This window comes from Mirounga angustirostris, unplaced genomic scaffold, assembly GCF_029215605.1.
Source record: "Mirounga angustirostris isolate CCGP_5_RB_7025 unplaced genomic scaffold, mMirAng1.0.hap1 SCAF_12, whole genome shotgun sequence".
NCBI classification, from domain to species: Eukaryota; Metazoa; Chordata; class Mammalia; order Carnivora; family Phocidae; genus Mirounga; species Mirounga angustirostris.
In genome coordinates, this window is record NW_026991720.1 from 13,989,074 (window position 1) to 14,005,055 (window position 15,982).

At 44.1% G+C, this 15,982-nt stretch overlaps 1 protein-coding gene across 2 annotated transcripts in view; it reads left to right on the plus strand.

Moving 5' to 3' along the window:
- The first annotated feature begins 6,730 nt into the window (after positions 1 to 6,730).
- The window catches only part of KDM7A (lysine demethylase 7A), a 90,693-nt gene continuing 81,441 nt past the window's right edge, over positions 6,731 to 15,982 (plus strand). Inside the window, exon 1 of one of the 2 annotated variants that reach the window (XM_064574891.1) lies at positions 6,731 to 7,011. In XM_064574891.1, coding sequence (XP_064430961.1) covers positions 6,818 to 7,011 — 194 coding nt within the window. In that variant the 5' untranslated portion in view covers positions 6,731 to 6,817. The remainder of the gene's footprint in view (positions 7,012 to 15,982) is intronic. The other variant, XM_045864186.3, reaches the window with a different exon arrangement.

A 15,982-nucleotide genomic window follows, 5' to 3' on the forward strand; every position in this document is an offset into this window, starting at 1 on the left:
ATGCGGGACTCGATCCCGGGACTCCAGGATCATGACCTGAGCCGAAGGCAGTCGCTTAACCAACTGAGCCACCCAGGCGCCCTGTTTTTTTTTTTTTTTTTAAGATTTTTATTTATTTTTTGACAGAGAGAGAGACAGCGAGAGAGGGAACACAAGCAAGGGGAGTGGGAGAGGGAGAAGCAGGCCCCCGCCGAGCAGGGAGCCTGACGCGAGGCTTGATCCCAGGACCCTGGGATCATGACCCAAGCCGAAGGCAGACGCCCAACGACTGAGCCACCCATGCGCCCCATCTCTCTCTGTTTTCATCTTTATTTTTCCTTCCCTTCCCCCATGTTCATATGTTTTGTTTCTTAAATTCCACATATGAGTGAAATCATATGGTATTTGTCTTTCTGTGACTGATTTATTTTGTTTCGCATAATACCCTCTAGTTCCATCCACGTCATTGCAAATGGTAAGATTTCATTCTTTTTGATGGCTGAGTAATACCTCTGTGTGTGTGTGTGTGTGTGTTTATTTTGGCAATTGTGGACGTTGCTGCTATAAACATTGGGGTGCATGTACCCCTTCGAATCACTGTTTGTATCCTTTGGATAAGCACCTAGTAGTGCACTGCTGGGTCATAAAGTAGTTCTATTTTTAACTTTTTGAGGAACCTCTATACTGTTTTCCGGAGAGGCTGCACCAGTTTGCATTCCCACCAACAGTGTAAGAGGATTCCCCTTTCTCCACATCCTCACCAACATCTGTTGTTTCCTGAGTTCGAACAGGTACTTGCATACCAATGTTCATGGCAAAAAATGCTTCACTTTTATTTTTTTTATTATTTATTTCTTTATAAATATTTTATTTATTTATTAGACAAAGAGAGACAGCGAGAGAGGGAACACAAGCAGGGGGAGTGGGAGAGGGAGAAGCAGGCTTCCCGCTGAGTGGGGAGCCCCATATGGGGCTTGATCCCAGGACCCTGGGATCATGACCTGAGCCGAAGGCAGATGCTTAACAACTGAGCCACCCAGGCGCCCCCAAAATGCTTCACTTTTAAAACCTAAGCATCCATCTCCTAAAAATGAGGACATTCTTCTATAAAACCACACTATAATATCACACCAAAGAAAATGAGTGTTTCTAATACCCAGGTTATGTTAAAATGTCCCCACTTATCCCCCAAACTATATTTTCATAGCTATTTTTTTTGACTCTGATCAAGTTTCATGAATTGTATTTGGTTCTTTTCTTTTTTAAAAGATTTTATTTATTTGTTTGTTTGAGAGAGAGAAAGGAGGGGCAGAGGGAGTGGGAGAGAGAATCTCAAGCAGACTCCCCACTGAATGCGGAACCCAGCTTGGGGCTTGATCCCAGGACCCTGAGATCATGACCAGAGCCGAAACCAGGAGTCGGACACTCAACCAACTAAGCCACTCAGGTGCCCCTTGGTTATTTTCTTAAGACTTTTATCTGTAACAGTGCTCCTTCACTCTCTCCTGTCTTTTCTTTTCTTTCTTTCACAACTTTTTAAAGAAACTGAGCCAGTTGTCTTGTAGAGTGTTTCACATTTTGGATAGGTCTGAATTCCCTATGGCATCATGCAACTTGTTGCCCTATCTCCCAAATGTCCTGTAAGCTGGAAGTTAAGTCTGAAGGCTAAATCCCATTAAAGTTAAATCCTTCTAGCAAGAATACTTTGTAAGTGATGCTGTGCACTTTATACCATATCCCTCAGGCTACATTTTTTATTCACTTTCCTTACTAATGTCACTTACCTGGTTTGTCTTCATTTATCCTACTTTCTCATCACCGTTTTATTCTCAGATATGCATTCTGATCAAATATGTTCAACACAACGAGTCCTCCTTTAATAATATCCTCATCTTGGGCTGTCAGTTTAGAATTTTCCCCAGCTCCTGGGTCAGAAGCAAAGAAAAATCAGGCTGACTATGATAAAGCTGCTGAGTTTCACTTGTTGGGCCTTGTCTTCTCTCCTGGAACTATGCTCTCCCTCCCAGCACCAGCGATGCACTACGTCTTCAAGATCAGCTTTCCCTGAGTGATGTTTTCTATGTAGAAACCTCCTTTCCCCTTCTGCCCTGTAAAATTAAAATTTCTGTCTTCTCACTATAACCTTAGGCAGGTTGTTCCTTTCTTACTCTAGTTAATCTGATGAACAGGAAATTGTGAAAATCAGGAAGTACAGAGTGCTATACAAGAGCAAATCATTATCATTTAACACATGTCAATAGTTCAATGTAGCGTTCCCAAAATGGGTTTCTTCTATGGGATATTAATGGCTATTAGGCAAAACAAAACAAAGAACCCCAACAACTTAAGAGGTCAAATGACTTTGGGAGATGCTGAGCCAAAGTTACACAGGTTTTGGGTTTATTTGCTTAACTGCAGAAGGCACAGTATGTAGCCTTGTCCAAACTTATTTGACTATGGAAATCCGCAGTCCCTAGAATCTTTCTTAGTGTTACTGTTCCACAGGAATCACCATCAATGGGATACCTCTCACACCTTGTATCTGTGTTTGCTCAGGAGCCTTGAGGATAGAAGACCCTACCTATATCTACCTTTAAGGGATGCTGTGTACGTGGGACTTTTATGCACCCTGGCAAGCTGATGAAGAAAACCACTTGGGATAGGTAATTTCTTTCAGGATCTCCAAATAAATTGCATAGGACAAATGCAAAATGGTTTCTAACCTTCATCACCACAGAAGCATCCAGAGCTACTGCTAAATGTTCTACTAATATCCCTTCTTTTGTTAAGAATTTTTTCTAATTATTCATGTTTTTCCTGTAAGTATGTAAAGCTTTTTGGAAACAGGCTCTTTCAGTTCCTGAATTTGTTAGAAGGAAATTAATTATCCCCTAGGGAAAAAAAAGTATAGGCACTGACTGAAAATCTCAGTAACACACAAGTAATATGCAAATTATATATATGTATATATATAAAGGTACACAGTATAGTCAGAGGCCTGGGGGTGGGCTTTGAACAGTGTTTTGAAGAAAAAGGAGTAGAATAGCAGACATGGTCATGGAGATAGGTGAGTATTGGTAGCAGTAGGAAGCAGAGTTGTTAGGTTGGAGAATACATTTCTTTTCAGAGAAATGAGGGCTTAAGGACAAGTGTAGTGTTAATAACAACCACAGAGCAGCTTAGATTTGATATGAAAATTAAAGATCTACTGCAGGTACTAGAGTACTTGCAAAGGAGAAGGGCAGAGGGAGCCCCACAGTCATTGCCAACCAATGCTGGCATGGAGCTGGGTGTCTTTCTTCGAGATATTTTCTTTCTGAAATTCTCTCCCCCTTGTTTTTGGGATAATACTCTCCTAGCCTTCTCTTTCTAATTCTCTAGATGCTCTTCAGTCCTATTATTGTTAATAAAAACAAGTAAAATAATTATTCATAATTATAGCAAACAGCTATATGGGTTATTATGTATTGTGGCCAGCATTTTGTTATCTTCCTTAATGAACCCACCCCTGTGTGTTATTCTTATCATCCCCATTAAAATGAGAAAACTAAAACCCAATAGTAAGTTGTCACAGAGATAGTAGATTGTGGAATCCAAGCATATGCTCTTAAGTATTACTATGCATGGAGCTTTGGCATTATTCAGACTTCAAGCCTTCATCCTTTTCTTCTCAAGCTCAAATCTTTGTGTTTACAATTTCTTTAACCTTTCCTTACAGATTTGTATGCCTTATCATGTTTTCATTCTTGCTGATTTCTTGATGTACCTTTAAAATGTTGCATTTCCAGGGGCGCCTGGGTGGCTCAGTCATTATGCGTCGACATTCGACATTCGGCTCAGGTCATGATCCCAGGGTCCTGGGATCTGCCTCATATCGGGCTCCCTGCTCAGCGGGAAGCCTGCTTCTCCCTCTCCCACTCCCCCTGCTTGTGTCTCTCTTTCTCTGTCAAATAAATAAATAAAATCTAAAAACAAAAACAAAAACAAACTGTTGCATTTCCAAACTAGAAACTCATCTAAGTAGACCGGGAAGAAATACACAGAAGTGATGCTGGTATGCTTCTCATTGGATCCTATCAGCTGGTGCGTGATTTTGATTTGTCCCATTACTGATGGCACTTGACCACTTGATTAAAATGGTGACTGCCATCTCTCTGCTGTAAAATTACTCTAATTCCCTTTGTGATGAATAAGAACTTTATGGGGAGTTAATTTGAAAGTATGTAAATATTCCAGTCTTTTTCAAATTTTCAACTTATGTTTATTTACATCTGTATGGTTTCCTGTGCTATTCAGTGGGTTACAATACATTATCATTTTTTATTTTGAAGCTCAATTTGTCAAAGATTTGGCTAGTGGGACACAAGTTGGCCTGTGTCCTTTTGACATGCCCCATCATTCTTTGAGCATGTCCTTATTTCCTGGCACAACTAGAGGCTCCAGGCTCATCCTGTACTTCTCTTCTCTGAAATCAGCCATTTTGCCAAAAAGAAAAAATGAGGAGAATGGTATTGAGAAGCCAAGATCTGGGCTAGACGTACTCATTGTTTTGTTTTGTCACTACTCCCAGACTCTCTCAGTATACAGAGTATATATGTATTTACACACCTGTATAAATATTGATGGCTCCATTATCAGTCTACTACCTGAAGGTTCATTCTAGTTTTTTTTCCACTGTAACTCTCTCAACAGTAAGAAATTTGATTCCCATTTCCCTTACTTATTGGATCAATACTCTTGTACATAACCACTCTCCCACCACTGATACTGCCCCCTCCTCTGCTTGGATGCCCTCTTCACCTCCCATGCTGACTTCCCAAGGCCAGATGGCCCCTCCAGCAAGGTGAGGAGAGCACTCTATACCAGGCCACTTATCTGTGTGGATGCCCTTCTCACCCCAAGTCCAACGTGACAGCTTTGGCTGCCTCCCCTTCCCTTACACACTGCTATGCTGTCTCCCTACACACATCCTCTACAATGTATTTTTTTTTTTTTTTAAGATTTTATTTATTTGACAGAGAGAGACAGAGAGAGAGGGAACACAAGCAGGGGGAGTGGGAGAGGGAGAAGCAGGCTTCCCACTGAGCAGGGAGCCCAATGCGAGGCTTGATCCCAGGACCCTGAGATCATGACCTGAGCCGAAGGCAGACGCTTAACGACTGAGCCACCCAGGTGCCCCATCTCTACAGTGTACTTTTAAAAATACGTTATCTCTTTTGCTTGTTATAAGACCTCTCTGAGGTAGTTAAGGAAGGTATTATCATTGAACAGTTCTCCAAGGATCTAGTTCAAGAGAAATGGAGTGACTTGCCCAAGTTGTACAGCTTATATAAAGGAGGGTCTGAACGGAGGGCTCTTTCCACTCCACCAATCTATGATGCCTCTAAACATGCCAAAATTACAGTAACTTTTCCTTTTTCTCCAGTAGAAATATGTTTCAAACGTATTCACTTCGTGGTCTACTCTGATTTCCAGGTGTTTCTTCCTGCAAAATATGTGCCAGGTAGAAAAGGACTGGGTGCATAATCAAACTGAAAGTTTAGCTCCAGCTTAGATCTGTGAGTCTTCAGGCAAGTTACTCGCTTTCCTCAATTATAAAAAAGAGGCTGTATCAGCGATTCTCTGCCTGGGGCTGCGTGAGATGGGAGCTGTAGGGCTTTCCCCGATGTTAGAAATGCCTGCGCAATTCAGCTACAAACATCTCATTCAATAATCCTTAACATGCCTTCCAACTCGCGTAGTTATGATTCCGAGGCATTCTTTCTCTACTCAGTATTTGTTAGCTGTTTTTATTCTTATCAATCTTACCCTTCTTTCAAAAATATTTATTAATGGCCTATTATGCGCCAACTACCGTATTATCCGGCTTCTGTAGTATTCCTTTTCCGAGGTGTCACTGCCATTTAGAATTTTGTCCCTATCTTCCAAACTTGGGACTCGAAAGCATTCGCATCTAAGTCGTGTTATTAATGACACGCCAGGGACCTCTCCAGTCCTCTCTCCACCAGCCACACTTGACTCTGGTCCCTCTCGGCTCGCAGACGTTAATGAATTCCTCTTGGGAACCACCTCCTGCACCGATCAGCGGCTCCATCGACACTCATTCTCCTAGCTAGTCGGTGGCAATCGAGGTGGGACGTTTTCCGAAGTCTCAGTGACTCGCCAGAACGCTCCTGCACCTCGGCAGGGCGCAGCCGGCTCGGCGTCCTGTTAACCCTCGGCTCGGGCCCACGGAGGTCGCGGGGCGGCTGCTAATTGCCTAAGGATTCTCCCCTCGTCGGGAGGTGGCCCTCGCAGGGATCTAACTTCTCCGTTTCCCCTCTCGGCACAGACGCAGCGTGTGCCGCTCTTCACCGCGCAGGAACTTCCCCGGCCTCAGCTTTCACTCAGAAACGCCGAAGCCGGCTCTTCGCACGCTCCCGCCGTCCTCCTCCGGGGGCCGCGTTCCCTGCGCCGCCGCGCGTGTCCTCAGGGAGCCTCTGCCTCCCTCCGCCTCCCTCCGCCTCCCCCGCCCCGCGTGCCCTTCAGCCGGTCCCTCCGCCCGGCCGACGCGAGGGGAGCGAGGCGCGCGCGCCGGCGGCGGGACGACGTGCGCGAGACGCACGGCCCCGCGCGGAGCGCCGGAAGGAGCCGGGCCGGAGCCTCGCGCGTCGTGTGCGCGCCGCCGCCCGCCCCCCGGCCCCGGCCGCGACCTCGCGCGCGCGCACTGAGGCGCCGCCGCCGCCGCCGCCGCCGCGGCTGCTGCTCCGGCTGCTGCAGGAGGCGGCGCTGGCTGGCGGCTGCGCTCGCTCCAGTCGGCGAGCGGAGCAGCGAGCGAGCGTGTGTGTGTTTTTTAAAGATGGCCGGAGCGGCGGCGGCGGTGGCCGCGGGAGCAGCAGCTGGAGCCGCCGCGGCAGCCGTGTCGGTGGCGGCTCCGGGCCGGGCCTCGGCGCCCCCGCCGCCCCCGCCGGTGTACTGTGTGTGCCGGCAGCCGTACGACGTGAACCGCTTCATGATCGAGTGCGATATCTGCAAGGACTGGTTCCACGGCAGGTAAATAAACCCCCTCCAGCCCCGCCGCCGCCGCCGCCGCCGGCCACGGGCCAACCGCCGCCGCCGCCGCGCCGGCCGCCCGCGCCCCCCTCCGCCCGGCCGCCGCGCCGCGCCAGGCGCTGAGGGGCCCCGGCGCCGAGCCCCCGGCCCGGGCAGCGGGGCGCGCGGGGCCCCGGGCTCGCCGGGCGCCGGGCGGGCAGAGGGGAGCTGGTGGGCTCGCCCGGCCGGGAGAAGAGTCGCCACAACAAACGGGAACAAAGGGGGCCGGGCGAGAAGTTGGCAGGGGGAGACCGGGGCGAGGGGACGCGGCCGGGGCAGGCGCCGGCGGAGGCGGCGGGCGGAGCGCCGGCCCGGCCCGCCGCCCCTCGCCGCACCCGCAGCCCGGCCGCCGCCCCGCCCGCCTGGGGCTCCGGCCCGGAGTCGCCGCCCGGCCGGCCGCAGCGCCTTCCTTCCGGGCGGCGACCGGCTCGCCCCAGCTCCGGGTCTCCAGAAATTGCCCTCCTCCCCTCCCCCCCGCGGGCCCCGTCGCGCCCCCTTCCCCGGTCTTTATCAAACTTCCTCGGCCGCGGGGCACTGGGACGGGGGCGTCGGCAGCGCCAGCCCGGCGGGGCTCCGAGGAGTAAACAGAGCAACAGATGAGGCACTCTCGGGGACTTAAAAGATGCCAGTCGGAAGTTTGGGGCCGGGGGTCTCGGGCAGGCCGGCAGGTCGGCTCGGACCGTGCCCCCCAGCCAGCCGCCCCAGCACACCCTGTCCTGGCGGGGGTGGAGTGGGGGGCGTGGGCAGCGGGGCCCGGGGGACAGCCTCCGTCTCCAGCCCCCCGCGTCGCCCCCGCGCCGCAGCTCAAACTTTACAAAGAGTGAAATTTCCCGTCGCCCGAGGGGCCGGCGACTCCCGGACGGCCGGGGGGCTCGCAGCCGGGGCCCCGGTGCGGGCGAACTTTCGCCGGCCGGCGGGCACTTTGGGTCGGGCGGCGGGGGCGGCGAGCGTCGCCCTCCGCCTCCGCCGCCGCCTGCGTTTCGGGTTTGACGTTTGAGAGAGCTCGGGCCGCCTCCGCCGCCGGGCCGTCGACTCGTGTGTTTTGTAATCAAAGTGTGAGGCTAATAAAGGGCGGCGCCACAGCCTCTTGACTCCGGCGTGGGAGGGACTCGCAGGCATTTAAACAAAGAAACTAGTTGGGGTTGGGCTCCCAAAGTCCTTATTTGGGTGTTGTGGCAAAGCCTGCGGTCACCTTTAGGTGAAGCAGGTTACGCGAGCACCGTTTGGTGTTATATCTTGACGAGAGTGCGCTCACGGCGAATAGCAGATATGGTGACTGTGATTGTAGGAAGTGTCCTTTGATTGACAGCAGGACATTTAAATACAGCCCCCGCTCCCCCCTCCCCAATTTTACAGAAACACTACACGACCAGGCCAGATGTCGTAGTCTCCCTCTACTGGCCACTTACGTTACAGCGTTCTTTTCAGCGTTCAGTGCTAGGTACATTTAGTTTTACTTAATCTTCAAGTCGTTTTATTTAATCATCTTGCATAATTCTGACAGCGACAACAGCGAAAAAGAAAACCCTAAAATTGCCACTGTAAAAGAGAGACAGCGTCCTAATTTTGTATATCGGGTAATGGTTCACAGTCTGGTCTATGCTTGGGGAATATTATTAGAACTTTGCCACACGTGATTAAGAATAGATTATCTAAAGTTCTTTTTTATTACTCGAAATAGATTTTTTCTGTATTTTGATTACATGTAAAACTGAAATTTGAACATACCAAATCTTGCCAGTTCTATTTCTATATCCTCTGTTCCCATAATATACCCTAGGCAACCAGAGTAGATTATCCAAAAATCTAGGTTACATGTAGAATAAAACCAGAATCCCTGGTGATTATGTAAATACTTACTTTTTTTCAAGGAACTGTTTTAGCTGCATAAGAAACTTTTTCTGTTGTGCATTGTAGATGTGTTCATAAATTTTAGACTAGAATTTCATTTACCTTAATTTAGTTAATTTAACACTATAACCATGAAAAACTGCAGGTAGTTTATGGAAAATTTTGTAATACATTTAAGTATAAATTTGAAAACAGAAGTTTGAAGGGCAAATAAAGAGGGCGTGTATGAAGGAGACAGAGTGAGGCCAAAGCAAGTCTGCTCTACTTTATCACATAAATTTGTGTGACTTTCATATCTGTGCAAGTGACTGAAATATGTGTTTTTTTGACCAGCAGTCCTTGAGAATTTAATGTGGTTCAGATGTCAAAAGTTAGAAAATTTAGTAATAATGCTCTGTCATGCAAAAGCAGTTATCTTTTTAGCAGTTATCTTCTTAGCAATTTTCTTAATGAAGTATGAGTAATTTGGGTAACGTTAGAGAAAATAGTGTTTATTGTACCATGAAGTGAGTGATTGCTTAACAAATTGAACACATCAAAATGTTCATCATGTATTATTAAACAAATATCATTTGCTTAAGTGAGAATTGGCCCCTAAAGTACTAAGGTATAGTTTTAATCTCCATGCTCCGCTTTCCTTTGGTTTCCAGGGTGGTCCATCTGCGGGGGGGGGGTGGAATAGGAGGCTGTTACAGAGAATTACCATTACCAGGATAATTTCTTGATGATTTTATCACTTCAGGTAGAAGAATTTTTTAAACTCGAGTCAGTGAATTTTGGTATAAATTTGAGTTTACTCTGTCTGGAATTTCTGACATCTGGAAATCTGAAAAGTTTTTGCCCTCATTTAGCCTGACAGGGAAGGAGGGGCTCTTCCTTGATGCTTTTTAGCCAAGCCAGCAGAGTGAATGGGACCAGCTTCCTCCAGGTTTGAGGCTGTTGAAGTACTGCAACTTTGGTGTTCAGGAATTCCATTCCTCAGTCTGCCTAAGGCTTTTTTCTAAGTGGGAGGGGAGAACACTTGCCAAAGTACAATGTGTAATTGATATCCTAAGGACAGTGAGCTGAGGAATTAACAGGATTTTCCTGGGAAGGTTCCTTCCAACCTAGACATGGAGTTCTTCCTCTCTGGGTCTTTGGTGGAAGTAAGACAATGGAGATCTTTCCTGATAATATCCCACCCCCTAATCTCTAGGCTAGAGGTCTTTCCTTAGTACTTTTTTTTTTTTTAAAGATTTTATTTATTTATTTATTTGACAGAGAGAGACACAGCAAGAGAGGGAACACAAGCAGGGGGAGTGGGAGGAGAAGCAGGCTTTCCGCTGAGCAGGGATCCCGATGTGGGGCTCCATCCCAGGACCCTGAGATCATGACCTGAGCTGAAGGCAGACGCCCAACGACTGAGCCACCCAGGCGCCCCTCCTTAGTACTCTTAATATCATCCTCTACAAAACTGTATCACTGCCCTAATTAAATTGTGTCATAATGTCTTCTGTCTCTTCATTTGAATGTAAAAACCTTTGTTTACTAGTCTTTTTAGTCACATATTCTCTTTGATTGACAAAATTAATATAGAAAAAATGCTAAGTACAGAAAAGTATTAAGAATATGAAAGTACCCATGTCTTCCAGGAATTACCACTATTTTAACATTGAAGGTATATGCATATATTTAAAAAAATCTGGAATTCATTTTGTGCATTCCCCTGTTAAACTAACTTCTTTTATTAACCTGTAGTTTTTCCTGTGTCTTTAATGTTCTTTGAAAACATTTTCATTGGCTCTATAATGCTTAATTTCACAGAAGTACAATACAGTATAAAAATCATTCACCTTTTGTTAGTTTTTTACCTTCTTTACTATTACTTCTTATAATTCCTAATGATGGATGGTTGACATCCTTCTAAACCATTGTGAGCATCTCTAATATTTCCTTAGAATAACTCACATGAATTAATACATGTAAAACACTTAGAAGATCTGGCACTTGTAGGTACTCAATAAGAAATTTCCTTGAAGTAGAATTATTGGTCTCAGGGCACAGATATTTTCAAGCTTCTGGTGCCTGTTGCCAGATTGCCCTCCAGAAAGGTTATTCCACCTGATACTCACACCAGCAGTGCCCACTTCTAGTTTCCTGCATCATCCCCAGTCTAAGTTATTATTAAACTCTACCCCAAAAACCAATCAAACACTTTGCCAGTCTGCAGATAACGACTATTTCCACCAAAAGACATACCCAGGATTCTTCACAGCAGTTCTATTCATATCATCCCCAAACTGGAACAACCTAAATGTCATCAGCAGTAGATTGGATAAATTGTGGTATATTCATTAAAAAAAGAATGCGTGACTGATAGATACATGCAGCAACATGGGCATATGTCACAGATACAAGGTTGCATAAAAGAAGCCAGGCAGGACAGCGAATACTGTTTGAGTCTACTTATATGAAGTTCAAGTACAGGCCTAATTGGGTGACAGAAGTCAGACTGGTGCTTACCTCTGTGGGGGGTATTTACCGAGAGGAGGCCCAGTCAAGGGAGCTTCTGAAGTTCAGGAAATGTTTTATATCTTGATCTTGGGTGGTGGTTACAGTATGTACACAGATGTAAAATTTCACTGAGATGGATGTGCACTGGAGATTTTTAAAAATGATTGTAATGGCTGAAGTGTACTTCAAAGTTTAAAAAATTAATAATTCACCAGTTTGGTAGCTGACATGTGGTATTTTGTGATTTTGTTTCTTGTCCCTGTCTTTAATGGGATTGTCTCTTTTGTTTTATTGTTAAGTATGATCTTGGCTTCGGCCCAGAGTTTGCAGTGTGCGTGGCGCTGTTCTTGGTGCTAGGAATATAGCAGTGAACAAAACAGTCCTTGCTCTCTTGTTACTTCTATTCTAGAGGGGGAAGATAGGTAAATATATATGACAAAAGAAAAGGAAATTGAGTCAGGAGAAAAGAAAGGCCTGGGGATAGTATAAGGCCACTTTTATATGGCGAGATTATGGAAGGCCTTGAGAAGGAGACATTTGAACAGAAGATATTCTGGATTTTACTCAGAGCAAATGGTCTGTTTTGAGTAGAGGAGTAAAGAATTTGACTTAACCTTCACAAGGTTCACTCTGGCTGCTACTTGGAGAATAGACTAGAGGGAGGCAAAGATGACAGGCTGACCAGGAAGAAGGCTATTGCAGACATCCAGGTGAGAGATGATTTTAAAAGTTGGAGTCAGTTTTGATAATTTTTCAAATGTCATATTAATTTTTATTCCTGAAGCTTGAATGAGTGAAGAGCTTCGTTTATGAGAATAGAAATTTTTTATCTAGAGTAGTGCTTCTGGATAGCAGTTTCTCAGGTCCTCACTGAGTTCGGGAATTCACGCAGACACTTATTGAATGCTTTCTACCACGTGTGAGGCTCTGTTTTGATTGTGTTAGATGTATTAGTTAGCTCATCTATTTCTCAACTTCTGTTTCTTAACCTTGCTGGATAAGTGCTATTATTATTCTTATTTTACGGTGGGATCTCAGGGTTAGAGAGGTCAGTAACTCGCCCAGGGTCACAAAGCTAGAAGGGCATAAAGCTAGCTGATCTGAATTCAGGTGGGTTGACTCCTGAGCTCACTCTCTTGACCAGTAAGTAGATGGTACTGGGTTTCTCCCTCATTGTCTGTCTTTATCCTGGGGTGTGAGGGGGCATAGGTTGAACAGATACCACAGGGTTCCAGAGAGATAAGTCTAGAGCCATTGTGCCTTTGTTTCTGTTCTTTTTAAATTATTGTCTTAAATGTGAATATGTTAAAAATGATCATAACTGCTTTGGTAACAGTTTATAAAATATTTGAGAAGTTTTATAATTTAACTGTTTTCTTTTTTGTTATAATGGATTTCTTATCGGAGTGTGCTTTTATTTTTTAAATTAGGGCTAAAAATTATTTTTAAAATTGATTTTATATACATTTTCCTGTAATGATGAAATTGCTTTTAGTGTTATGACAAACTTACTAGGTGAACATATATCTTCCTATAAGAGAACAAACAGAGAACTTCTCAATATCTTTTTTTAATGACAGTTAATCATAAGAAAATATATGAGCATTCTTCTCATGTGTTGCACTTATAAAAGTGAATATATATACTCGATCTTGCTATTTGAATAAAATCTGTTTTGATGTGGGAGTCTCATCTCAAGCTGCTTGGAGGCAGTGACATATAGTTCTCTCATCACGCCTTTTTTTTTAAACTCTTAAGTTTGGGGCAGGTTTCTGCTTGGTATGCTCTCATATCCTGTGTTCTTAGGTATGAAATTGAATTTACTGAATATCCAAGGGGAAGAATGCCTTTATATTTGATGATCTGAAGTGGGGGCTCAAGAATAATGGAACAGGTGTAGAAGAATTTGATTATAAAGCAAACTTTGGTTGGTTTGAGCAATTCAGACTCCATGATAATGTGCACAGCTTTTGAACAGTTGGACAGTATTGATCTTGCAGCTGCTACCAAGTTTCTGATTCTTTTTGGAAGTGACGTTGTAATAATATAGTGCTCGCTTACTTACTTTTCTATTAATATTAACACTGATTTTTCCCATGAATTATAGTGTGATTTACTGGTAACCTGGATGATTTTAGTATGTGTTTCTGAGAACTCTGGTTTTTTTATTGAAGAATGGTTTTTAGAAACCAAGGCCTGGCATTAGGGTGTTCATTGCCATAGGCCTTCGCAGGGGACAGAGCTAGGAAATTCACTATGCACACACATCTTTGTTTCTGTTCTCTCTCTCTGTATGTTTTAAAACCTATGAGTTTTTGGGGTGCCTGGGTGGCTCAGTCGTTAAGGGTCTGCCTTCAGCTCAGGTCATGATCCCAGGGTCCTGGGATCGAGCCCCGCATCGGGCTCCCTGCTCTGCGGGAAGCCTGCTTCTCCCTCTCCCACTCCCCCTGCTTGTGTTCTGTTCTCGCTCTCTCTCTCTCTCTGTCAAATAAATAAATAAAATCTTTAAAAAAAAAAATAAAAACAATAACACAGAATAACTGGAAATCCAGAGTAACTGCATTCATAAGTCTGCAATGAGTAGTACAATTAAAACACATTTATTCTTTCAGAGGCGCCTGGGTGGCTCAGTCATTAAGCGTCTGCCTTCGGCTCAGGTCATGATCCCGGGGTCCTGGGATCGAGTCCCGCATCAGGCTCCCTCCTCAGCGGGAAGCCTGCTTCTCCCTCTCCCTCGCTCCCCCTGCTTGTGTTCCCTCTCTTGCTGTGTCTCTCTCTGTCAAATAAAATCTTAAAAAAACACCAAAACCTGTGAGTTTTCATAATGATAACTTTGATTCTTTTTTTAAAAATTTTATTTTATTGTGTTATTCACCATACATTACATCGTTAGTTTTTGAGGTAGTGTTCCATGATTCATTGTTTGTGTATAACACCCAATGCTCCATTCAATAAATGATAACTTTGATTCTAATCCAGTACCAATGGGTTCATTTTAGCCTTCCCCCTTTCCTTACTTGAAACTTTTTTGTCCAGCACTGAGAAATCCAGCTCTCATTATCCACAATATAGTTATGTTTTGTTCCTTCTTCGTGTTTACATAAAGTAGTTCTAGAATTGCTAACCTATACCCTTGTAATAAATTTACTGACTAAATTACAGTATTTTTTTTATCAGTTTTTTTGTTCTTAGCTTTATATCTATAATATCTTTAGCCTTACAATATCTAATATATATCTATAATATCTAGCCTATAATTTCCAGTTATCTATAACATCTAGTCAGCCCCTGTTTTCCACACTTAGCTTAGGTTCTGTTCTTTTCTCCCCCAGTTTAGCGTGTTATGTCCTTTATTTATAATACAGTTGGGTTTGTTACTGTTTGTGTTGTGTTTTTGATTTCTCCCACATCCTGGTTGGTTTTAATTATTGGTTTGTATTTTGTAAAATAATACCAGGGTTCTAAGAAGTTTGAGTTATAGGAAAAGGTATACTCAGAAGTGTCACACCCTCTTCCATCTCTCCAATGTCTTTCCATCCCTTTTCCACCCACCTCTCTTTATTTTCTGGTTTATCTGGTGTGGAGTTTTTGTTTCTTTTCCCACAAATGGGCAGATGAATGTGTATTTTCTTATATCTACTTCCTTTACACAAAGGGGTGGCTTATGATAAATACTCTGCTTTTTTCCCCCACCTAATAATATATACTCGGAATCATTCTGTGTCAGCTCATGGAGCTCTTTCTTATTCTTTTTAATAGCTGTATAGTACTCCTTCATGTGGATGTTCCCTGTTTTATTCATTCTCTTGTGTATAGGCATTTAGGTTGTTCATAATATTTTGCAATTACAGATAGTTACAAAAAATGTATAACTTTGTGTGTATGTATTTTCATATTGTTGGAGGTATATTCAGGTTAGATTACTAGAAGTGGGATTACTTGGTCGAAAGACAAGTGCATATGTTTTGTTAAGATTACCAGATTTCCTTCCAGAACGGTTGGACCAGTTTGCATTCTGACCAACGGGGTATGAATGTGCATCATTCCCCACATTCTTGTTATCAAACTATGTTTTCATATTTTTTAATCTTTGCCAATCCAATAGGTGAAAAATGGTATCTATGTTTTAATCTGCATTTCTCTAATTACAAATGAGTTTGAACAACAGTTCATATATTTGAAAGCCATTTTCTTTTTCTTTTTTTTTTTTTGAAAATTATGTGTTTATAGCTTTTTCTGACTGTCTTTTTTTTTTAAGATCTTATTTATTTATTTTGACAGAGAGAGAGAGAGACAGTGAGAGAGGGAACACGAACAGGGGGAGTGGGAGAGGGAGAAGCAGGCTTCCCGCCGAGCAGGGAGCTCGATGCGGGGCTTGATCCCAGGACTCTGGGATCATGACCTGAGCCGAAGGCAGCCGCCTATCCGACTGAGCCACCCAGGCGCCCCTAAATAAATAAATCTTAAAAAAAAAAAAAAGCTCATCTTTGCTCCAGTAATTTGACATATCACCTTTGTCATATGCTGAAATTCTCTATATACTTGCATCAGTTTCTGCACTTTCTGTTCTTTTCCACTGATCCGTTTA